The sequence below is a fragment of the Cydia fagiglandana genome, chromosome 18 (genome assembly GCF_963556715.1).
Source record: "Cydia fagiglandana chromosome 18, ilCydFagi1.1, whole genome shotgun sequence".
NCBI lineage: Eukaryota > Metazoa > Arthropoda > Insecta > Lepidoptera > Tortricidae > Cydia > Cydia fagiglandana.
In genome coordinates this window covers 7,170,031-7,194,696 of record NC_085949.1, presented here as the reverse complement: position 1 = coordinate 7,194,696, position 24,666 = coordinate 7,170,031, and the positions used below count along the sequence as shown (strand labels likewise).

Below are 24,666 nucleotides of genomic sequence, written 5' to 3'. Positions count from 1 at the left end.
TGTGCTATGTCCGGCCTCGTGCAGACTGCCAGATACATAAGTGACCCTATGAGATTCTGATATGGTATGCCCTCATCAGTTTTGTGTGTTTCTCCTGGCTTCTCAAGCTTTTGTCCAGGCACTGCAGGCGTTGATGCGACCTTGCAGTCAACCATACCAAAGGTTTTCAATATTTTATCTACATAACTCTCTTGGTCGATTTTGATCGAAGTATCAGTTTGAGTAATCCGAATTCCCAAGATAAATTTCGCACGACCAAGATCCTTCATCTCAAACTTTTTCATGAGATCGGTTTTGACAGAGTTCAGCTCCTTTTTATCATTCCACAAGATAAGGATGTCATCCACATACACTGCGAGTATAGTAATCTTTTTGTTACTAGATTTAATATAAACGCATGGTTCGTTCTTAGACCTCGTAAAACCTAATTGTAGCAACTCATTGTTCAGTTTCGTGTTCCATGCTCTAGGGGCTTGTTTTAACCCGTACAGGGAACGTTTGAGTAAGCATACGTAGTCCGAACTCCCTTCTTCAAAACCTTCTGGTTGCTTCATGTACACAGTTTCAGATAAGTCTCCATTTAGGAATGCCGTTTTGACATCCATCTGGTCAATGTGAAGGCGATAATCAGCTGCCAATGCTAAAAGTGTCCTTAGCGAGCTGTGTCTAACGACCGGGGAGAAGGTTTCGTCATAATCAATGCCATATCTCTGGCTGAAACCGCGAGCCACGAGCCGAGCCTTGTACCTTTTTCTTCACCATGCCGTTTTTTTAAAAAACAGGTCACCAACGCTAGCGGTGAAGAACACCTGAAGAAAAGTGGGCTAGCGTTGGTGACCTGTTTTTTAAAAAAACGGCATGGTGGACTGCTTCTGCCCAAAAACGTTTAGCCAAACCGGAGTCATGCAGCATGCTTCTTGCTTTTTCGCATATCGTCCTGTTTGCCCGCTCGGCGACGCCATTTTGTTCTGGTGTGTAGTCAACTGTCAGTTGATGCTGTATCCCGAACTTTTTCAAGTAGTTGTCCATCTGTTTATTGACAAACTCTGTGCCGTTATCTGTGCGAAGGATCTTCAGTTTCTTCCCACTTTGATTCTCAGCAAACTCTTTAAACTCCATAAATTTTTCAAACACTTCACTTTTTTGTTTTAGAAAATATACAAAAGTTTTTCGAGTGAAATCATCAATAAACGTTAAAAAATATCGGGCCTTACTGACTGAAGGAACCTCCATAGGTCCGCAGACGTCTGAATGTACCAGACCTAGCACCTCAGTGCTTCGCGTCGCTTTATTTTTTTTTATAAAGGGTTGTTTTGTCTGTTTTCCCATGATGCAGGGTATACACTCAAGTTTAGATAAAGTGTTAGGAAAACTTACCCCTGTTGCCATCTTATCTCTGAGTAATTTGAGGTTTTTCATACCAAGATGCCCCATCCTCCGATGCCACTGCATCAGCTGGTCACTTGCAGTTGCAGATGAAAGCGCAGAACCCTGTGAACAGCACTTTATTTTATAAATGCCTCGTTCTTCCACACCTTTCACTACAGCCTTACCTCTAATCTCGCATTCATCACTCTTAAAGATGTCACACCCTTTTTCAGTAAATACCACCACGTGTCCCTTTTTCGCGATAGCATTCACACTCAATAAATTAGAGGCTAATTCAGGGACATAAGTTACATTGCTTATAGTCAAATCTATAGATTCACAAACTACCGTACCTTCACTTTCGCCAAGTACCTCATTACCATTTGCACATGTCACTCTCAAGGGTTTCTTAGAGTCTTTTAAGTTTTTGAACCAAGATTTCCGATGAGTCATATTTGAAGACGCTCCCGAGTCTATGATCCAGTCATCTGCGTGTGGATTCATCGCTGTACCAAGCGCATAGGCTTGCAGTGCCTCCTTCCTCGTTTTCGGATTCTCTGGACATTCCTGTGCCTTATGAGGTCCTTCACAAATGAAGCATTTGACCTTTCCTTTGGTCTTCCATTTAGGTGCACTCTTGCCCTTATGCTTCTTTGTTAGCAGCGCAGATGTTGGTTGCTTCTCGCTGGAGCCTGCTGCGAAGGTATCTTCCATTTGAAACAGCTTGGTTTTCACATAATCGGTGGTTAAACTAATGTTGCTGTTCTCTATGGCCAACCTCATTGGTTGAAACTCTGGGGTAAGGCCTTGAAGAAGTAAAGCTGCTAGTAGCTCATCATCAATCTCCTTCCCTAAATCTAACAGCTCTTGTGACGTCGCCATGACAGATGTCACATAATCTCGAACCGACGAGAATTGTTCCAGCCTCAAGCTCACTAGCTTTGACAATAGGCGGCAGCGATTGTTCAGACCTTTGTCTTCAAATGCATTCTTTAATGCTTCCCAAGCTTCCTTAGCTGATTTTGCTTTACGGACATGCACTAGACAATGGGGTCGGACCATAAGACAAATCTTTGCACGCGCTCTTTGGTCCCGTTTCGTACCTGAAACGTCGGTGGCTGCAGGAGTAGCACTCGTGTATTCCCACAAATCCTCGTGGACCAAATACAGTTCCATCATAAACTTCCATGTTGCGTAATTGGAATTACCATCCAGTTTTTCTATAGATGGCAAACCACTGATGCTACTACTCGAAGTTGCATTTCCACTGTTGCTACTACTCGAAGTTGCATTTTCACTCATTTTGCCAACACTATCTTCTAAATTATTCACACTATGGGCATAACGCAGTGGAAGCGTGCTGGGCCCATAACCTGATATTATTACACATAATATTATCACTACTTGTAACGCAGAGTCCCTTGTGAATAAAAAGATATTAAATAATAAATTAGTTTTTAATTTATTAAGCAAAACATGTCAGTTACACAGCATGACACTTGATAGAATCGAATTTTCAAATACGATTTGATATGAAATTACAGAATACAAAATGCGGCCAGTACTCTGGCGCCAAACCTCTTTTGACCATTCTAACATATACAAAGGCTTATTTCCACTTCTTGCATTTATACTTTTTATTGCAGAAATAAAAACCTTTCTAGATCAAATTTAAAAGCTTACACAGATTGGTAAAGATATAAAGAACAAATCAAACAAAACGAATCTTCTGTCATTTTAAGTCTCATGAATGAAGTAGCTTGTAAAATACTTTGTTTTCAGAAACTTCGGATAGGGATGCACATTTTAACACTTTGTATGATAACGCAAAACTAGGGTGCAGTAAAAATAGAACAAATTGTGATTCTGTCACAGTGTCTTGACTATTTATTTTTCGTTACAATTCAAAGGTAGTTTATAATAATATTTTGAGAAATATTTTATAGCTACTTACTGACAATATAAAAGATTTGAGCTTAGAATTATGTATAATTTATCTTCTTAAAATTACCAAGTAATTTATTTTACACAGCTTTTGCTTTTTCCTCGGCTTCGCGTTCCAGCTCCTCAATTCTTTGCAAAGCCTTTTGTCGTCTCCTCTCTAGAGGAGTTTTAGACCACCAAGCTTCTGCCGAGGCGTCCTGTTAATAAAAATTTCAATGTACTTAGTCTCCGTCTAAGCGAACTTAGCACCAACTTGGATAGAACTAAGTGAATGGGTCATATTTTCATAGAAATTTGACATTAATGATGACATTGACATTTTGTCTTTGCGAATTCCATGCTAAGTTAGCTTGTTCTGACTCCAATAAGATCAGAGACATACATGCATTTTTCAGAATCATTGTAATTTCTTGTGTAGATTGTCCCTTTTATTTGAAATGTTAAACCAATTTTGATATACATAGGTACTAGTTCGTGATGAATAAATACATTGATACTATAGTGCAGCAAAAGTAATCAATAATAAACCCATGCTTAGGTAATAATTTACCCCAAGTTTATTATGGCATGGGGGAATCATATTTTTTGTAAATAAGCAAAAATGGATGGCATATAAATTACACGATATTTTGTCGTATCGTTAATTAAAACGACTTAACGTGAACACTAAGTGATACAGAGTATGATTATTTTTTAGTAAATGAAAACATACTTGTTCAGCATACACAGGTTCCCGCGTGCTCAACTGTACGGCGATCTCATGAGCGGTTAGAGCGCGCACGCGCAGTTGTAGCCTTCTCTTTGTAGTCAATAATGCGTCTAAAGCTGACAGCAGTGTCCCTGGAAATAACATTAACTATAGTAAATGTATGTAGTAGAAATTGCCTATTGCAGTTTGAAAAGATAAACGAAAAAAGCAAAACTGTGGTGATTCAATAAGATAAGATAAGATAAGATAATGATTTATTTGCTTAAACATGGTACATAAGTTGACATAATTGGTATAAGTTGGCAATTATATTGACTACATGGTTAGAATTTTTTTCCAAATAATTAATCTAAAAAGATGTTAAAATATAAAATTACCAATAGTGTACGAATCCGATACTCTAGCCAAACTAGAGAGATCCAGTCTAGGTGACAAGGCCCCAGCTCTGTGAAGCTGTGTTCTCCACATGAGGGATATACTGCCGTAGTCAGCTCTAGGGATCTGGATGACCTTCGAGTAGCACTGGAAGAGGAGCTTCTGCTCTGCCTCCCAGGGGCAACGCGAGGTGCCGACAAATAAGACGCGGTCTTCTGGGCAAATTCCTAGAAATAAAAACAAAATTTAGCGCAACGAAATTGTAATTATAAAAATTTTGATAACTTTTTTATCATACCTTTTATAATTTTAGCCAAATCCTTCTTTAGCCGCTTAGGATCCGTTTTATCCGTCTTTGGTATTTTCTTCACAAATGGCTTTTCAGCATCATCCATCCAAATCACAGCTGGCTGAAGTAAGCGCGACACTTTAACGACTAAATGTATCAACATTATAAGCCCTGATTTGCCTGGATACTTTCCAACTATATTAGCTGGGGACAAGTCAAATAATACCCCTCCCACTTCGCTGCAGATTGAATGAACTAACATCTTTTTTCCGCTGCCTGCTGGACCTAAAATCATCACATTTTAAAAATCAATTGCGGATTGTGGTGTTATCCTTAATCTACTCAAATCATTCCTATATTCTCGTGAACCCTTGTGAATAATAATCTTACCAGACAACAATACTGATCGCACTAACGGTGCATGAGTTCGAACGTGCTCTGAACCAAGAGGCAGAATACAATACTCTTTTATTAACTGCCTTATATCCCCCAGACAAGGCATTGGCTCTCGGCCTTCGTTCCTCCATTCGGCTCCAACGAAGGAATTTTCGCCAATATAGTCATCAATTTTGCAAACTGGATACGGACGGATAATGCCATTTGATACTAGTTCTTCAAACAATGATTCCGTTGTTCTGTCTGGTGTTAAATCTTTTTCCTTTTTCTTTTTGCTCTTCTTTCCTCCACGTCGGACCTAAAATAAATTTGTAATTTTATTTCAGTTATAAAATTTATTGTTACTTAGTTATATATGTAACAAATTAAATAAACTAACCTTCTTTTGAGGTTTCTTCGCCTTTTTACCTTTGTAAGCTCTATCTCTGTCAAACGCAGCTTGTAACTGCTCGAGTTCATTACGCATCATTTCATCTACGATGTTTCTTATTTCTTGTTCAATTTTAACCATCTTTTCTCTTTCTATCATGTCCTTGTAATATCTTTCATGTGGATTATCAGCATCATCTTTAAATTTCCATATATCTTCAAATCTGAAAAATCATTTATTTACATACATACAATATATATACAGTGGTACAACTAAACGAAATTAATAACTAGCTTAAATCTAAAATAGGCCCCTGAGGCATTGTACCAAGGATGCTGGCGGCAATCTGAAAAATAGTTATGACAATCACAAAACTATATTATCTATCATACTTTGTTTAGATATTTACGTTACAATTGGGTACTAACTCTTCATTGGCACTAATGACGTCTTGTAAAAAGTTCGAGGTACTACACTTGAACGTTTGTAAATCTGCTTCCTCATCTTTATTCTTATTGTCTTCAGACATTCCATTTTTCTTATCTTTACTTTCCTTGCTTTTCTTCGATTCCTTAGATGATACCGGCGAAGATTTACTCAATGTACTATCAGGACTCGTGCCTGACAATAAAATTACTTGATTAGAACTATTATTTGATCAATCTCATGTTCCAGTAATTTGCTTGATTTTTCTTAACAAATTGATCAATAAAGCATGAAATAATTTAATTACCTTGTCTACTAAACATGGCTCGACTTCCACCACTTTCTTCTGACGGAAAATCTGGAAATCTTCCAGTCCTCTCAAAATACTCCGAAATATACCTCCTCAACTCGGCCCCTATTTGCTCATTAAGTTTTACACCATGTTGTTTTCTTAGCTGTTCTTCGATTGTCACTAGAGCATTTTGATATTCCTTTTCTCGCTCCTTTTGTAGTTTTCGTCGGTATTCTTTTATCTGTAAAAAAATAGCTTACCTAATAATTCCTTGAGTGATTAACGTTTATTTTCGCAAGTTGCTGACTGTCGTTATAAGTATATAATATCGTTAACTTAATGAATGAAGACTAATAAGACTCAAAAAGATTTATGAATCAAAAATCTGTGATAAATTAGTGGCCGCAAGTACACAATGGTATTGAAGAAATCTTACTTCTTCAGACTTCTTGATTGCTACCGATTCTGTATACGGCGGTAATTCCATTCCAATAAGAAGCGCTTCTTCTTGTTTCCTCTTCTTCGTTGCTCTTCTTGCTATGAAACCTCTCCACACGCGCTGTATAGCTGTGGCAGCTGACGGAGACATTTCACTTTTCTGGTCTCTTCCTTTCTCTTTCAATAAACGGATCTCTTTCATGAACTGTCCCCTGAAAAAATATGTTTGTTAAATAAATACTTAGTCATTTGATTTGCAAAAATATAGCTTTTTTGTAGCTGAAAAGTTTTTTCTTGATTTTTTTGTTTTTATATGTACATCTAACAATAAGGCCAATGAGTAATTGGTTGTAAATATTTATTCAACACATTATACATAATTATAGTTTCAACATTTATACGAAATAAATGAATAGCTTTTTAAACTTCAACAATTTTAAAGCGTATTTCGCTAGCCGTGCAGAGGGGAAACGCCAGCAGCGTGCTAGGTACATTTAGCCGGGTACCTATGGCCTAATAGCATATAATACCCTTAATTTTTATATTTACCTAGTTATAAGTTTGTAAATTTCTGTATCTATTTACATTTCATTTTGTAATAAATAGCTAATATTAAAAAAAAAAATATTTAAAGGTAATCACGTCTTTTTGATATTAAAATAATAAAAACAAAGTAATCATAATAATTCAGAACACACCTCAATCGTCCCTGCCTAGCTCTCTCATGACTCTGAATAATGAGCACCGCCTGCTGTTCCGTAAGTACCACCGCTTGAGGCTTCGGAGGCTCATGGCCAAGTTTCCTCAAAGTATCTATGATAAACTGCTGCCGACTCTTCACCTCTTCTTCTCTTTCTCTTATGAAGTATTGAGGGATACATGGCTCTGCTTCGGTTGGCGTTACTTGGAGTCTTTGCAAAACCTGCAAATACCAAAGGATTAAAAAAAATACAATTAAAAAGTTTCTGATCATATATATAAATAAATGATATTTGAGTCAATATTATGTGACCAAGGGGCTTCATGTGATATAAGTAAAATATTTTTAGCGTCAAAATAATCTCGCTATAATAACTAACACGAACACCCTTGCGGTGTTTCCGTGACATTATCAAAATTGTTGTCATTATTTTATTTATTTAAACTTTATTGCACAAATTTACAAAAAAAGAGTACAGTTGGCGGACTTAACGCCTTGAGGCATTCTCTACCACTCAACCATTGGGCTAAACAGAGACAGTAATTAATTTAGTGCAGGATTGTAAATAGTGGATATGAGAATAGACACAAGTCGACACTACAAACTATAATCCTATACTTACACAAATATACATTTAAAAAATATGCATTATACTTATATGTTTAATATCCTAATTTTGTTATCATTAGGAAATTATTCTTTTGTGCCTACAAACCCTTTTTGAGCCTTCACGACAGCCAACAATTACAACCACAAACGACACGACAAATCCAAAAATTTATAGTTTAAAAGGTTATTTTTTAAGTAAGTACCTCATCGTCGTCAAACGTGTAATCCGACAAATGCAACTCCACTAAATCATGTTTAATTTCAATCAGCCTCCCCAAACACGCCTCGAGTAAACGCTTGACTATCATCCTCTTCTGAGGTTGCAACAACTGGTCGTACACGTTATCCAAACGCCGGACGAGGACCGTATACCTCACTCTGAGCTCGGACAGATGCGGGTGTAGCTGGGTTTTCTCTGCCTCGCCTAGTGCAAACACTGCCTCGTCCGCCTGCGTTGCCTCGCCAATGATTTCTGATGTTTCGCATAGTAAATCATTGTAGGTTTTGTTTGACATTTTGAAAGGATTCAAGAACTTCTAATCAGATCTAATCGTGGAAACGTAGTTTTGGATCCAGATTCTATACGTAATGATTGTTAATTTATGCAAAATTAAATGGCCTTATTTTGCTAAATTTTAACATTAAGTATACTTAAATTTTATTTAGAACAACACATCAGTTTAATCAATAAATCAGTCATTAGTTAACATCTAATCTTAACAACGAACAAACAGCACATTTACGTCATTGCTAACACAAAATTCACTTCAGCAGTTTGTCTCGCTTAATTTAAGAAGTGGAATAAAATTATCCAATTTTGCACGCTAGCACACTTTGAACACTTGTTTTATAAACAAGCTTTTAAAACTCCTGTTTGTCGCGAATCTTGCCAGAGTCGTGTTTATCACGAACAAAGTTGTGTATCAACTAAATGTTTTTCTCACTTCAAGCTTCGACGAGTTTAGGTACACGTGGCAACGGGCTTATCGACTAAACATTGTTCGGTAGGGGGTTTCTATAGTATCTTTAATAAATACTTTGTACATTTAGAGTTATTATTTTTATGTTACCTAGAGTGTTTTTAAGCCGGTTACCTACTGATATAATTGCATACTAAGAACATTTTTTCTTTAAAAAACAACTGTTACAGGTCAGGTACTGCACATTTCTATTTAAGTATAGTTTTTTTAAGAAGTTTAAGTAGGTAACTATGATCATATGAATAAGAGATTAGCACTCTAACAATTATTTGTTAGATTGTATTTATTGGATTTGTCATAGGACAACAAGCGTTAAAATCCATTAATTTATTTAAGCTAACCTTCTTTCTGTAGTTGCATGCATTCATAAGAGATGGTGACGGGGTTAGGTTTTAACATAGTAAATCGTCATGAATCGACCTATAAACTGCAATATGCATGAAAGTAGAGCTGAACCACACACCACACACGCAGTACAAGGGTTATTTGAATCGTCAAACTTCTATGAAATTATTAAGTATAAATAACACTTGCACTGCGTGTGCTATGAAAATCGTTGCAGACTTCTCTTGATCATTTGCAGCTACAAATGTAGCCATAAGCGTGTTTGTTATTTTCGGGACATAAAAAACACCTGATTAAAACTTCATAAAAACTCCCCACGGTTGCTATCAGCAATGTTCCGCTCGGATTATTCCGTATATTTCACCGAAATTATCGCTACCATGTTGAAGGCAAATCGTTTTAAGTTCGGTGAAAGCGGTTGTATATTATTTTTTATCTGCTATTATTTATCGTACTGTTTATTGGGTTATACGCGTCGCTGATTCGCTTTGTACGAAAATAAGTTTTAATGGGGAATATGTTCATTTTGTTGTCAGGTTATCATTATTATATTTGCAAAGGTCAAAGGTCTACACAAAGACAGGTATTTAACGTGCTGCTTTTGATAATAAGTTGGACATACTTTAGGTATTTTATTTAAGCGTACCTACCCAATGTACGCAACCGACTGATCGAAAGCATAAATAGAAATATATCAATCAAATCAAAGCAATTATTTTCAGGCAACTAAGGCCCATAGATACATACCTTACAAACTAACATATAAACAAAAATAAAAATCTTAAATAATGAAAAATCATTTCGTGACGCAGTTTTCTGTTGCGGCGTCACCTACTCCTACTCTGGTGTAGGATTCGGCAGATTCCCACGGAACCGCCGAAATATCACACCCTTCGGCCAGAAGTCCGTGTTCACGATGACTTTCAGCAGAATAAATCTATAGGTCCCACGGCTGGGAACAGACCTCAATAAAAAAAAGCGCCCAAGTGCGAGTCTGATGCGCCCACCGAGGGTTCCGTACATTTTAGTATTTGTTGTTATAGCGGCAACAGTAATACATCATCTGTGAAAATTTCAACTGTCTAGCGACGGTTCGTGAGATACAGCCTGGTGACAGACGGACGGATAGCGGAGTCTTAGTAATAGGGTCCCGTTTTACCCTTTGGGTACGGAACCCTAAAAAGGGAATTGGGTTTAGTTCCAAACTGCACTACGAGTTAGAAACTTATTATACATCTTTAATTGAAGAACTTAGCAAATTACATGACAGTTTCTGTCACCAAAAAGCTCTAACCATCCGACTATCCAAAACGTGACACTTAAAGTGACATTCCATTTCCAATTGCAGCTGCAATACTGTTCATTTTCTATGGAAATTGACAATGACAGCGACGCGTTTCCATAGTAAAATGAACAGTATTGCAGCTGCAGTTGGAAATGGAATGTCACTCTTACCCTGTTAAATTAACCGATACGTTAACACAGCTATCCCATTTAGAATTACAGCAGTGAGCATACGCTAGAACGGTGTTGTTTTATACTAATCCGCCACATACTAGGGTATTTACTTAAGCAGAAGCCTCTTTCCTTGAGGAAATTGCGTTAAACAGAGTCGAGGCTTACAGGGCGCTGCGCTGACGTGATAACTGCCTCTTAACGTGAGACGTCTATAAGGGTGCTTGTATACTGGGTTTCACGTGTCACGAAGGGTAAAATAGCAACCTGAAACATTGTTGTCAATATTTTAACGTTATTGTTATTCTGTTATAAAAATAGCTTTTTACTATTTTTTAATATATTGGGCGTCAGTATTTAGGATAAAATACGAGTGTCAAAATTGACGTTTCTTCAAACAAAAACGTCACTTTTGACACTGACATATCCAACCCATATCGTTTTAATATGTATTTGACGTATCTCGTTGTTGGAATACGGCTGTCAGTCACGGTACAAAACGTACTGACGTTGACTGAATAGCATGACAAATAGGAACGTTTCCGAGGAAATACGACGGAAAACAATTATGCACAACACCTGTAAGCTCTTTAGTTACGTATCTACCTATACCTACATGCTGAGTTGTAAGACTTGTGACACTTGTGACTTTTTTTTTGCTCTAAATGTTATACATTGTATATTTGTCAACATGTTTTTGTCATCTACGTTTGTTTGTCATAAATAAATGTAATTATCTTCTTTTTTCTAAAAAAAATAAATTAAAATTAAAATTTAATCTGTTTATTTCATAAAAAAGCAAAGCATGCAAAAGCAAATAAATAAACAAATAAATGCAATTCTCGGCGTCGAGACACTAGGTCCGTGGGGTAGGGGGACTCGGGGGCTCCACAAGGAGCTCAGCAAACGCCTAAGGGTAACATTCCATTTCCAACGACAGCTGCACTACTGTCAATTTTACTATGACATTTGACAATGACAGCGACGCGTTCAGTACCGGTAGTGCAGCTGCGGTTAGAAATGGAATGTTACCATAAGGCAGGCCACAGGTGACCCTCCCGCGGGCAGCTTTCTCGCGCAAAGATTGTCCATAGCAATCCAGCGCGGGAACGCTGCCTGCGTGATGGGCACCTTACCAAGGGCGCAAAATTTTGATAGGTATTTTTAATTTTTAGCTTTAGTTTTTAGTTGTAGTTAATTTTAGTTTTGTATTCATTTTATAACACTAATTTTACAATAAATGAGTTTTTTTTTTCAATAAATGCAAAGCATGTTTCTTTCTTGCTATATCGATAATATCAATGTGAAATCCCCCTAACGTCCCTAGCTTGGAGAATACCCCGTTGTTTACATTATATTAGAGCAGCAGCTTTTGACTGTGCGACAATAAGCGACTTTACTCTTAATACTCTACAATTTCAGGGATTAATTCATATTTCTAGTGCGAATTTGGATGTATTTAAGTTTCTGTCAATAATACTCTGAATTTTGTGTAAACATTTAGTTGTAAGTATTCAGGATTTAAATTTTCAGTTCATTAGATTTAATTCGTGAGCTTACCGGGTTTTTCGTATATGCTGCCGTATTCGAACTTCAAGATATTCACAAGAGACGACACGTACTAGATCCATTCTGGTTTACTAACGAATGGGCCAAAATCGTTAAAGTGCACCATTAAGTCGGCGTACTGGCCATCCCAGGGACCCTTGTGTAGGCGACAGGCGTCCCCGAGCCTGCCGCCCACGGGTACCCTTAAGGGGGAAGTCGACGGTCGTACGCCAAACGCCTCCGTCCTACGCGCTTGCGACGCATCGGTTGGGAGGCTGGATCTTCTTCCCTTTCTCTTTCCGCGGTCTCTTTCCTAGATATTACATCTTCGCAGAAAGAGACCACCGCTTTCCATGATCTCTCGCTGTCTGCCATAGTTTTCACCACGGCAGGCAGGGAGAGGTCGCGCCCTACTACAGCCACGAGTGTGGCCCGCTGTTCTGTCCAAGCTGGGCATACAGCCAGCGTATGTTGTGCCGTGTCTTCGGCAGCACCGCACTCGTGGCATATCGGCGTCGGTTCTCGGCCCAATCTGTTGCACAGATATCGTCCGAAACATCCGTGTCCTGAGAGGACCTGCGTCACTCGGAATGTTATAGGGCCATGGTCCCGCTCAAGCCATTGTTTTAGGACCGGACGTATTGCCTCTATAGTTAGGTGACCAGCAATCGGATGCGCCAGTCTCTCCTCCCAAATGTCCACCATTTCCAGCCGAATTGCTTCGCGCCGTCCATCAATTTCTCTTGGTGCTGGTGCCTCATCCCTCTCATGCATATCCTCGCGCCAGCGGTAAACAGCTGCGAGGGCTCTTGCATCGAGGTCCCAGGGCAAGGATCCCGCTAAAGCACACGCAGCATCCGTAGATATGGTACGGTATCCCCGGATTACCCGCAGCGCCATTGCTCTTTGCGCTTTTCTCAGCTGGGTAGCGTTTTGCCTTCCAATGGCGTCAGCCCAGACGGGTGCGCCATATAACGCCATGGAGCGAACGACTCCCGTGTACAAACGGCGGCATGAAGCCTTGGGCCCTCCCAAGTTCGGGAGTATACGCCCCAGGGCCGCCGCTGTACTGAGCAGTTTTGGAGCCAAGTGTTCGAAATGGGCCCGAAAGTTCCATTTGCTGTCAAGTATGACGCCCAGGTAGCGCAAGGTCGGCTTGACAGCAATCGGGACCCCGCCTACTATGATTTGGGCTCCTACCGGAGGACCTCTACGGTGGCCATAAAAACAAATGGCCTCGGATTTCTGTAGGCCGACTTCCAGGCCCAACCGCCTTATTCGGTTGACAACGTGGGCTACACCCGCAGTTGCCAGAATGGCCGCATCTCGGAATTGTTTATCGCAACCTAACCTAACCTTTTTTTTTTTTTTAAGAGGGGAAATGCGTTACGCATACCACCCGGCGCGGGGACGGGCCGGGATGGTTATGTGGGACTCCCTGTTGTGGGCTAATGAGACCCCAGGTTTACCCACTAAAACCCCTCTGTTTGCCGCCTCAAGGCTATAAGGCGGGGCACGGGAAACGACCGAGACCATGCTTCCGAAACCCCGCCAGCGGCTGTCCGATTTTTGGACTCGACATCGGAGGAAGTATTCCTCTGTCACTTTAAAAGTGCGCCATTAAGTCGGCGTACTGGCCATCCCAGGGACCCTCGTGTAGGCGACAGGCGTCCCCGAGCCTGCCGCCCACGGGTACCCTTAAGGGGGAAGTCGACGGTCGTACGCCAAACGCCTCCGTCCTACGCGCTTGCGGCGCATCGGTTGGGAGGCTGGATCTTCTTCCCTTTCTCTTTCCGCGGTCTCTTTCCTAGATATTACATCTTGGCAGAAAGAGACCACCGCTTTCCATGATCTCTCGCTGTCTGCCATAGTTTTCACCACGGCAGGCAGGGAGAGGTCGCGCCCTACTACAGCCACGAGTGTGGCCCGCTGTTCTGTCCAAGCTGGGCATACAGCCAGCGTATGTTGTGCCGTGTCTTCGGCAGCACCGCACTCGTGGCATATCGGCGTCGGTTCTCGGCCCAATCTGTTGCACAGATATCGTCCGAAACATCCGTGTCCTGAGAGGACCTGCGTCACTCGGAACCTAACCTAACCTAACCTAACCTAACCTAACCTAACCCAACCCACCCAAATTACGTAGAATTTAACGTACCTATATTAACATAACAAAAAGTACAAATTTAAATAGAGATGCCTATTTGTCAAATTTGCGAAGTGACAATTTTGACCAAACATCTTTTTGGAATATAATATTAGACAACAAAAAACGTTTGCTAAATAAGTTTTTGTCCTAATAACATTTGACAAAGTAAAATCATGCCAAATGATAATTTGACCAAATAAATTATATGCGAAGTGTAACTTTGCTAAAGGTTCCTTTGGGAAATGAAACTATTGCGATAAGTTTGTTGGGAAGTGAAATTTGGCGAAATGTATTTGGCCGAAACGAAAGTACACCTCCATTCTAGATACGTTATAGTTTAGATATCAACTAGTTCTCTTTTGCAGCACAATTCGGGCAACCAATGTCACTTTTACATTAGATAGAGTAAGATATCTATTAGATGTGAATTGGATCTCTTAGTCATATCCTGTGGAAATCGTTCAAGAGTATCTCCAGAATCGCGCAAATGTCAAATTTGACAGGTTAGATCTTAAACATATCGTTATCGTATCTTGGTGATGTCTAAAAGATATCTAATAGATATCTATTTCAAAATCCAAATCGGGCCCATGGTTAGAATGTGGAAATCCCCACTAATTATAAATGTGAAACCGCTGAAACTGTATAAGATAAAAATTTCTATAGAGAAACTCCCAAAATAGGGGGTAGTTATTATCACGGATATCATCATTCTGCGTGGACAAAGTAGCAAACAGGAGTGCTGTGAGATAGACTTCCCATCTTTTCCTAACTGTATTTATCAGAAAGGGACGGGTAGTCTGACTCGCGGGCGAGTTAATGTCCTGTGCTAGGCCTATAGAAGTTAGTCATTTCATACATAAGTACTTGTTTGTCATTTAACCTATTGTATGTACAATTTTGGACTCTGGTCTTGAAAGGGCAGGGTTAAATCAATAACCTTATTTACTCTTTTCGTCCTGGTGGTCATCTATATCTATACCAACCACCTATTTACATACATCCTTTTCAAAATTGACTACAAATTTTGACTTTCTAAAAATTGTATAATTAATAGAAATTTGTGACACAAAGGGTTAATAATAAACAAGGGTATGTTTAACTCTGCTGAACTAACTCTCCACACATCGTTTAACAACTACATAACAAAATTAACACCTATCTAATAAAATCCACGATAGACAACCGTTCGCTAGTTGTAGAAATAAAAAGCGACATCTACCAGGAAATTGAGTAAACTGTTTTAACTTGGCGACACCTCTTTCAATGATTGGGGATCTAAAAAAAAACGAAAAAAAATCTAAAAAGCCATCGAAATTACTAGTATAACATGGGTACCGTCAAAATCTCCAAACATCATAGAGTAGATAATGCCAGTGATTTTAATATCATGATTATTCATATGTGACGTTCCACGGTAAAAGGGACCTTATGGCGGCTGGCGCTTACTCGTATATTTTTATTTAATTATTAAACTTTTTACACATAAGTTGATAGCATACATAGCACCAAAGAACTTACGTTGTATACACCTACATATTTAAAATTGAAAATTGTAAGAAGGTACATATATGTTATATTGGACCAATGAAGTCATTAAATTCATCAAGGAGGGGCTTTAATGAACGCGTATAAGAGCTGCCTTTTCTCAGAAAATACAATAAACGCAACCCATTCAAGCACAATAAGGTGAGATTGTAAAACGACTGCGTTAATTTAATTATGTCGAGTTCACCTTCACATAATTAATGTGAAATGACTTAAAATAAATAAGTAAAAAATAATAAGTAAAGTTGACGTTATACATATTAAGTGATCCGATCTTGTTCAAACTTGTTCGGGATATATCGGCTCACTTTATATTTCATCAACCTTACAACTATGATATTTTATATGTAGATGTGTTATACACGTTCCAAAATTGAAGCACTCACCTCGTGTCATGTGTACGAGTTTGTCTCAGTCTGCCTGACGCAAGCGCGAAGTGTACTCCGGTTAATACTTTTCCACAAATAACGTGTATTAAGCAACAAAATGCCGACCTGCGTTATGTTGAAATGCTCAAATTATCCGCGTGAGCGCAAAAAAATTGACGGCGTCGCATATCATTGGTAAGTAAAAGCTGAAATAACCCGTTTTTCTTCGGTTTAATCTTGAATTAAATAAACCCAGCCGCCATTTTCGCCGGCTGACAGAACGAGATAAGTTTATGTTTTCATCAGCGAGAATGACAAGGACGCACCAACTGCGTACATAGATTATCATAGCAGACGCGTCATGGTAAGTTGCATTCATTGTTTGGTGCTTGTCGTACAAATAAAAGAAATATACTTAAATTTCAACTTTAATATTGAAGTTTTTTACTTGAACGCATTTTTTCTTGTATTTAAGTACAACAATTAGCAAATTAAAGATTATTATTGGCCATATTATTGTCCGGGTCGCGTCAATTAAGTAAATAGGTATATTGCTGTTTATACAAAGATTACTACAAAATTAGTATTTATTGTCAGGCATTTCATTTTCTCACACAGTAACAATTATTAATAACATAAAATTGTTAGTAAAATAAAGGATTTTGTTGTTATTGAGTTTGCTTTTTGTCAAAATGTTTCTATAGTATAAGAAAAATGATGAATAAAGAGTATAATATAATATCTTTTATTTACATAACTAAATATGAAAACTTTTTACTTCGGTAGCGAGTACATTACTACATAAAACTGCATTAAAATGATTTGCACCTTCTGTCAAACATCTTAGTCTTTGATATTTTTTTTTCTTAATAAGTTTTACGCTTCGCGCCATATTCACTGTTTGCCGTCGTGTTATGGTGGTATCACTGATTTACCAAATTCACGCGCAAGTGACAAACACTAGCCGTCTCTTTTTTACTTAGGTATTCTTTTAATTGTGCCGTCTCTTTTACGCATTTGCGTATGAAGTTGTAAACAAATTGTAACTAATGCTGCCGTGTCGTTGGCAGCATTGGTTGGCATCATCTTTTTCGCTTGATATGTTAGTGTATGGCTTATCTACATATAAAATATCATAGCCTTACAAGCTTTGTATCGCTGACTGTACTTTACATTAGAAAATCGTTTAGGTATTATATTATAGTCTGTTACTTAAAGTAAGTACTAACGCCATCGACATACATTTGTGACGTTCCACAGCAAAAGGTACCTTATGGCGGCTGGCGCTTACGCCGCAATATTATTGTAGCGGCGTTAATAATAGCGTAAGCGCCAACCGCCATAAGATACCTTTACCCGTGGGACGTCTCATTTAGTATTCAAATAACAAATGAGCGTCCCATACTTTTTCCTATGAGCAGTAAGTATTTCATAGTTAAAGAAACCGGTCAATAACCTGTTGGGTCATGTTCAGTATAGGGTTTCGGAGTTACCCGTCCGTCACAATAAGCAAATTAAATACCCTAATTTTTTTTTTCACAGAGTATATTCGTCATGAAGCGATGTTAGTAGCCTAGCGCCAAAGAATCCTTAAGTTGCAGCCTCACCGCAGTAAACTTTTTAGCAGCAACACTGTGCAACATGGTAACATTAGATAACTTACCTAGTTACTGTTGACAAAGTTGCTCCATAGCTGCTCCACAAAAAAAAAAGTTTTTTTATCCTAATACTTAAGAGTTTGAATAATTTTACGCTTTAGACTCACTTGTTTTAAGTCACTCGCGCGACAGGTTTCGGAGAGCCTAGGTCTCCTTTCTCAAGCAGTATCAGTGCGAGCAGCGTTCATGACGGCCGTGTATCGCGTACTCAGTACTCATAAGGCTTCATGAAATATGCAAAATTGACGCTCAAGTTGTAAATGGTGTTTTCTTATTTGTCAAAATGTCATTCTATCAAAACTTGCTAACTATGTAAACAAACCGCCATATTGAAACTCTCACTGAATGATGATTTGGTTGCGGTTTGTTTACATAGTTAGCAAGTTCCATAGAGTGATACTTTATGTATAAGCATGATCAAAATAGTAATAAAATCAATACGTTTTTAACGACGTCCAACTTGGTTCCTAATTCGAATGTTCAAAATGGAATTTTATACCCAAAGTATAAATTTCAAAACAATCATGTTCCAACTCTAAAATTGCAAAAAAAAAGAGTGGACTTCGTGGTAAGTTATAAAGAGGTAATCAAATCTAATCCAAAGGCTAGGCAGTAACTCAGCGTTTCCCAAACTATTTTTTTATTGTATCTTCTATTTTATTCTATATATTATAAGGATCACCAACAGATATTAGATCTGAAGAAATTAAAATAAATCTATAATCTACAGGGTAATTCATTTTCGCGATTTTGAGGTTGGTGCCATAGTAAAAGTTGCTCAGTGTGACCTACACATACGGGTTTGAGCAAATGTTTTTCGTTAGTTTATATACTGTATATCGCTGTCTGAGTATCCACAACACAAGCCTTCTTGAGCTTACCGTGGGACTTAGTCAGTTTGTGTAAGAATGTCCCTATAAGTAATATTATTTTTTATTTATTAATTGGCCTAAAACGTGACGTTTCTCAGTAACGCTTTAAAAAAGTCCGTTAAAAGTTTGAGAAGCCTGAACGAGCCGTTAAAGCCTATCATTACTTTTATAACCGACTGCGAGAGATGAACTGATATGACGCCATTATCAGATTTATAGTGTTTTTAGTTTTAGGGAGACCGAGGTGAGTTGTGACAGAGGAGAGTTGGAACATCGACTTTTTGGAATGTATTAACTAGAAACTAGGTCGCAATAGCGCGCTTCTGTTATAGTTCAAGTTACGAGCTAACAAACGCACACTGTAGCGACCTAGTTTCTAGTTAATACATTCCAAAAAGTCGACGATGTTCCAACTCTCCTCTGTTACAACTCACCTCGGTCTCCCCTGAGACTTTTACTACAATTTCGTAACTCTAAGATATTACTTTACTACTACTATACTAATATTGAAATGCTAAACTGGACAAAATACGAACATTTTTAAATCTTTAATTTCTAACACATTCATTTTGCAAAGATAAGCTATCTTAATAATTGAGTGAACCTAAGGTGACTCTAAGTATAACAGAACAAAACAGGTATAATTATTTTATTTGTAAAATTTTTTAATTTTATTGCATGTAAAATTACAAAGAAATTTATTACCTGTCATTTATTTAGGAAGCAGACAAAGTTCCACACACTTTCAAAATACGTCAAAAAAAAAGTTTGACAAGCCTACTATTATACTCTAGCCTTGTTACCTTTTCCCAAAGATTTATGAATTCTATGACCATGACCCAGTCACCACAAATGAGACATGTTATGCCCGAATCTCATACTTACGCATAAAAAAACCGGCCAAGTGCGAGTTGGACTCGCGCACGAGCGGTTCCGTACCATTACGCCAAAAACGGCAAAAAAAACACGTTTGTTGTATGCGGGCCCCATTTGGAGCCCTATTTAAATATTGATTATAATATTTGTTTCTAGTATTTGTTGTTATAGCGGCAACAGAAATACATCACCTGTGAAATTTTCAACTGCCTAGCTATCACGGTTCATGAGGGATGGAGCGCAGCACTGCAGCGCAAGGCGTTATGAGTTCGGATGTTGATTTTGTCCTCCCTTGTGTATTGTATCCGTGACAGTGCACCCAAGGTATTTAAACTTGGACACTCTTTTGTAAGTGTTTTCTCACCCACAAGTAGGTTCTGTCTTTGGGTGCGACTGTCCCTGTACCGCTTCATGGGGAGGTATTCCGATTTATCATGGTTGATTCTGAGATCCACTTTTGCTGCTTCTTGGTCCAAGATACTTGCCGATATTTCTACCTGGTCTATACGATTAAATAAATAAATAATACTAAAGGGTCCCATTTTTACTATTTGGGTACGGAACCCTAAAACGTTGATTGCGGTATCATCTCAACAATCCTTATTACACTTTCAAAACACGACCTGTAAGAACAAAACGACTAGATAATTTGACAGGCGGGCAATAATGCCGTAACCCATTAAACGCCGGTCATAATAAAGTCATTATGTGAATAAATGCTAACGAGTATATTTACAGGGCGTCTGCGGCGGCCATTAGGGTTGACGTCACGATTTTGTTGCAGAGGATTTACTGGATGAGACCATGGTATAATAATATACTCCGCCTGGTACTCTCTTCCCGTCTTTTCGTGGTCACGTGACTGACACAAGCCTACGTCATCATGCGACAGCGCTATAATGATAATATGCGATAGCGCTATATATAGCGGCCATGCTATTGTGACGTAGGCTTGTGTCACTCTGGGAAGAGACGACCATGTTTTATTAGACTCATGGTATAATAATATACTCCGCCTGGTACTCTCTTCCCGTCTTTTCTAGGTCACTTGACTGACACAAGCCTACGTCATCATGCGACAGCGCTATATGATAATATGCGATAGCGCTATATATAGCGGCCATGTTATTGTGACGTAGGCTTGTGTCACTCTGGGAAGAGAAGACCATGTTTTATTAGACTATGGATGAGACTCAGGTTGACAGGAATGTCTCTTCTTCCTCGCGTTATCCCGGCAATTTGCCATGGCTCATGGGAGCCTGGGGCCCGCTTGACAACTAATCCCATGATTTGACTAGCACTAGTTTTTACGAAAGCGACTGCCATCTGACCTTCCAACCCAGAGGGGAAACTAGGCCTTATTGGGATTAGTCACAGAATAAATAATAGTACTAGGTACAGAAGACTCACTCTCTAATAAAACGCGTCTGTTACGATCAGCACAAATATGGCCGCTAGGTGGCGACAGCGCCACGCGCGGCTTATGGCTTTGTAATGGCAAAATTGGGGTAGGAACGGATGTACTTTTAGCTACCTGCAGCAAAGCGACGAAATCGCGGAGTGAGCCACGCCTGGATTAGTCCAGTTTCCTCACGATGTTTTCCTTCACCAAAAAGCAACTGGTACAAAATGTAAAGCAACATCGTACTTTCATGACTTTGTGAACACAATTCAATTCCTTTCACCCCTTTCTGCTGAATAATTTACTACATTGTCACGCAAAAGGACGCTTTTTAACCGATTTTAACTGGTATAAGTATAAATAATTCTGGTGGAATGATTGTTTCAGCGAATCGACAAATTTAAATGCATAGTAGGTGCCTATTTCTTGTTGTTGAAAAGTATTACCTATTTCGAGTATATTTCTTCATTATTCAATAGTTCTATGTCTACATTTTATTCAGTATAATACATACATTTTTGAACCCATTGGACGGCAAAATCTCTGAAAGTATCCATGTCCACAACTCAAAGAACGCATATAATATTTCATATCATTTGACAGTAATATTCCTGTCTCATGCCTCAGAAATAATTATAAGCTAAATAATAACTTAATAAGCAATATACTTTCTGCTTTCGTGCGTGCGTAAGTGCGTGAAAATTCTAAAAACACGCTCTAAATACTTCATCTACATAAGATTTAATATCTTTGAAACGGTCTAAAATATTATAAATGTATCATCACATCACAGCAAGCGCAGCGTAAGACGTCCACCCACAAGATGGACAGACGACCTTGTTAAGGTCGCCAGAAGACGCTGGATGCGGGTCGCTTCCAACCCGGCACGTATGGAGGTCCAAGGGGGAGGCCTATGTTCAGCAGTGGACGTCTTATGGCTGGGATGATGATGACGATCATCAGATTGCACGAACTCTTTTTAAGGTGAATTTTTCATATCCAGTACATTAAATTCCACGTTTTATCCTACATCAGATAGGTGAGAAGGCAAGCGCCGCTTTGTTTCCACTTAACGACCCCATGTAATAGGGCATTGTCATGTTTTTGCGACCATGTAGGCCAGGACGCCAACGGGCTTCGCAAAAAATACAGTACAGAGGACCACACAAATTTTACCTCTAAATGTACGTGTAAGTGGCTTCTAATGCTCTTTTTATCGGTGTTAATGAATCATTAGTAAAAAGACAATTAAAAGCTAAGCTTGTAGTTACACGGAACGGTTAGTTTGCAAGGAACAGTCAGTTGGAGCACCATAATTAGTGTTTATGTGTGAAAACAAAAAAAATATGTTAAAAAATGTACCTATCTACATATATTTTCACGTTGGTGGGTAATATAATGTTGCCAAAAAATAATTGATACAAGCTGTCATCACCGGTATATTTTTTTAAACAGTAATTTTATATGAACTATGTATAAGGCGACTATAACAAGCCCAAACTCAAAGACTTTACTTAGGTATAGTTTCTTTTTTAGCATTAGATAAAAGGTAAACAATCTTGACGTGTCTTTTTATTAACAAACACTTTTTAGAAATAAGTAACGGCAAATATGTAACAATTATGAATCATCTACGATTATTTACGTAATTTGTAAATGTAACTATTATTAAAAACGATTATTTACGTTATTTTGCTTTCATAAGTAATAGTTATTGATTTTTAAAAAGAATTTTTCAATTAAAAGGCACGTCAAGATTGCCTAGTCTTTTTCTAATGCTAAAAAAACTAATTGTATATAGGTATTGATTTAGTTTCTATGGTCACCGTATGTACATTATTACCAGTTTGTAGAAACCAAAACATAACTATCCCTTTTTCTCTAATTTTATACGAAAAAGGGAAAAGGTAGAAAAAATGCTGATTTCTAGTAAAGAGATATACGATCTGCAAAGAAATAGCCACGTCATTATTTTCAGAAACACTCCAGAGAAATTGAGGTGGGAAACTGTTGAGTTTTTGTGTCATTTATTATTCCTCCATGATTAGGGAATGTGGTCAATTTTTTATTCCATTCTTCCTTCGTCATTCATGCCAATTTTTTTACAAATATGAGGCACTTTGTGAAATGGTACTTGTATATAAAAATATGTTAGATAAAATGTTTCCAAACAGTCTCAATAAGCCGACTTTTCGAAACAGGGGTATATTCTTTTTTATTTGTGCGAGTCCCGTCAATCTTCTGGCGTTATTTATTTAAAAAAATGCGTTTATTTTCAGGCAACTAATAGATAGGGGTCAATTAGTAAGTATTATTAGTAAACGAACTTAAAAACTATAATTAATACCAAATTTTATACTAAGAGACTAAACTTAAAATAAGTTAGTATTTAAGAGGGCGTAGAGGAGGGTAAATTTTCAGATTCTGTCAAATTACCCCATTTCACGCACAAACGCAGCTCACGCACACTACCTCAATTTACTGGGACAGGTCAGTGACCCCTAATGTTTTTTTAAAGGTGCTGTTTCGAGTCCTTTGAGGAATTAAAACTGTCAAACTTTCCTTTGTGAGAAGACAGAGAAAAAACACTTTTTATATATAGCTTTCCTTGTTTGTTCATGTCATGTCATAGGTATGTGACGTATTAGGTAATAATTATTTATTTTCGTTGTTGACTTTTGTATTAAGATAGGTACAAACGGCGACGCTCTTAACTGTCCATCGGTAGACCTTATGCCTTTTGTAATAAGGTTTACGAACTGTCAGTTAACAGTGTGGTGGTGTGCGATGGTAGGTATGCGGTTTGTAGACATAGACCAAATTAAAACTAGGAGTTTTATTATTAAAGATATAAGAAATCGTCTATTTTACCTACTCGAAGTTAACTACTTATATCTAAAATTATCCCTTCATTAGTTATATATAGGTCGTGTAACATATTTTTTACAACTAAACACGCTTATTATATTTTACTTATAACTTAATTTTTAAAGCTCTATTGATAATAAGGCTTTAAAAACATCTAATATAATGCAGGTACTACGCTTATACTTTTGTAAGTCAGTAAGTGATGCTTACTTAAAACTTATCGGGAAATCTAAAAACTCATAATTGCCAATATTAAAATATTTAAATTTACTATTCCATCTCATACGTTCAATAAGGCCCGGGACCGGGCCTTGTCACCTGCACTGACAGAGGGCCTTTTTAGCCCCACATAATATTAAAGAACTGTGTCCCGGATAGTATGGGTTCTGGGCCATGACCATGACGCGTCCCGAAGTAACTTATACAGGGCGTAATCGTTAAGTGTAGCCAGGCTATAATTTCGTAAATATAACAGATATCAGAAAACTTCAAATTGTTATCGAAAGTGCGTTACCCAATGAGTAAAATTACATTAAGGGGTCATCCATTAATTACGTCACACGTTTGGGGGGGGAGGGGGTCAAGAAAATGTGACATGTTGTGACATGGGGAGGGGGAGTCACAAACACTGTGACGTCACTTTAACTTCATCACTATTCATCAGTAACCGAAAATTAATTTATA

General features: G+C 38.2%; 1 protein-coding gene and 1 long non-coding RNA gene across 2 annotated transcripts in view; one reads left to right on the top strand and one right to left on the bottom strand.

Moving 5' to 3' along the window:
- Positions 1–24,666, top strand: part of LOC134673335 (uncharacterized) — a 288,987-nt gene that overhangs the window by 152,467 nt on the left and 111,854 nt on the right. The window lies entirely within an intron of this gene.
- Positions 3,388–8,431, bottom strand: LOC134673102 (dynein regulatory complex protein 11). The gene is made up of 11 exons (XM_063531042.1): positions 8,120–8,431; positions 7,306–7,529; positions 6,606–6,819; positions 6,185–6,410; positions 5,880–6,072; positions 5,461–5,674; positions 5,076–5,379; positions 4,695–4,970; positions 4,399–4,623; positions 4,025–4,152; positions 3,388–3,509 (listed from the first exon to the last, which is right to left on the bottom strand). Exons 1-11 carry the CDS (start codon positions 8,429–8,431, stop codon positions 3,393–3,395), a joined length of 2,433 nt encoding a protein of 810 aa, XP_063387112.1. The 3' UTR covers positions 3,388–3,392.

Excerpts from the sequence above, each read along its gene's own strand:
- LOC134673102 (XM_063531042.1), bottom strand. The coding sequence starts at position 8,431 with ATGTCAAACAAAACCTACAATGATTTACTATGCGAAACATCAGAAATC. Across the intron at positions 6,820-7,305 it reads GCTAGGCAGGGACGATTGAG|GGGACAGTTCATGAAAGAGA; the intron begins GTGTGTTCTGAA and ends ATATTTTTTCAG. Across the intron at positions 6,411-6,605 it reads CAATCAAGAAGTCTGAAGAA|ATAAAAGAATACCGACGAAA; the intron begins GTAAGATTTCTT and ends ATTTTTTTACAG.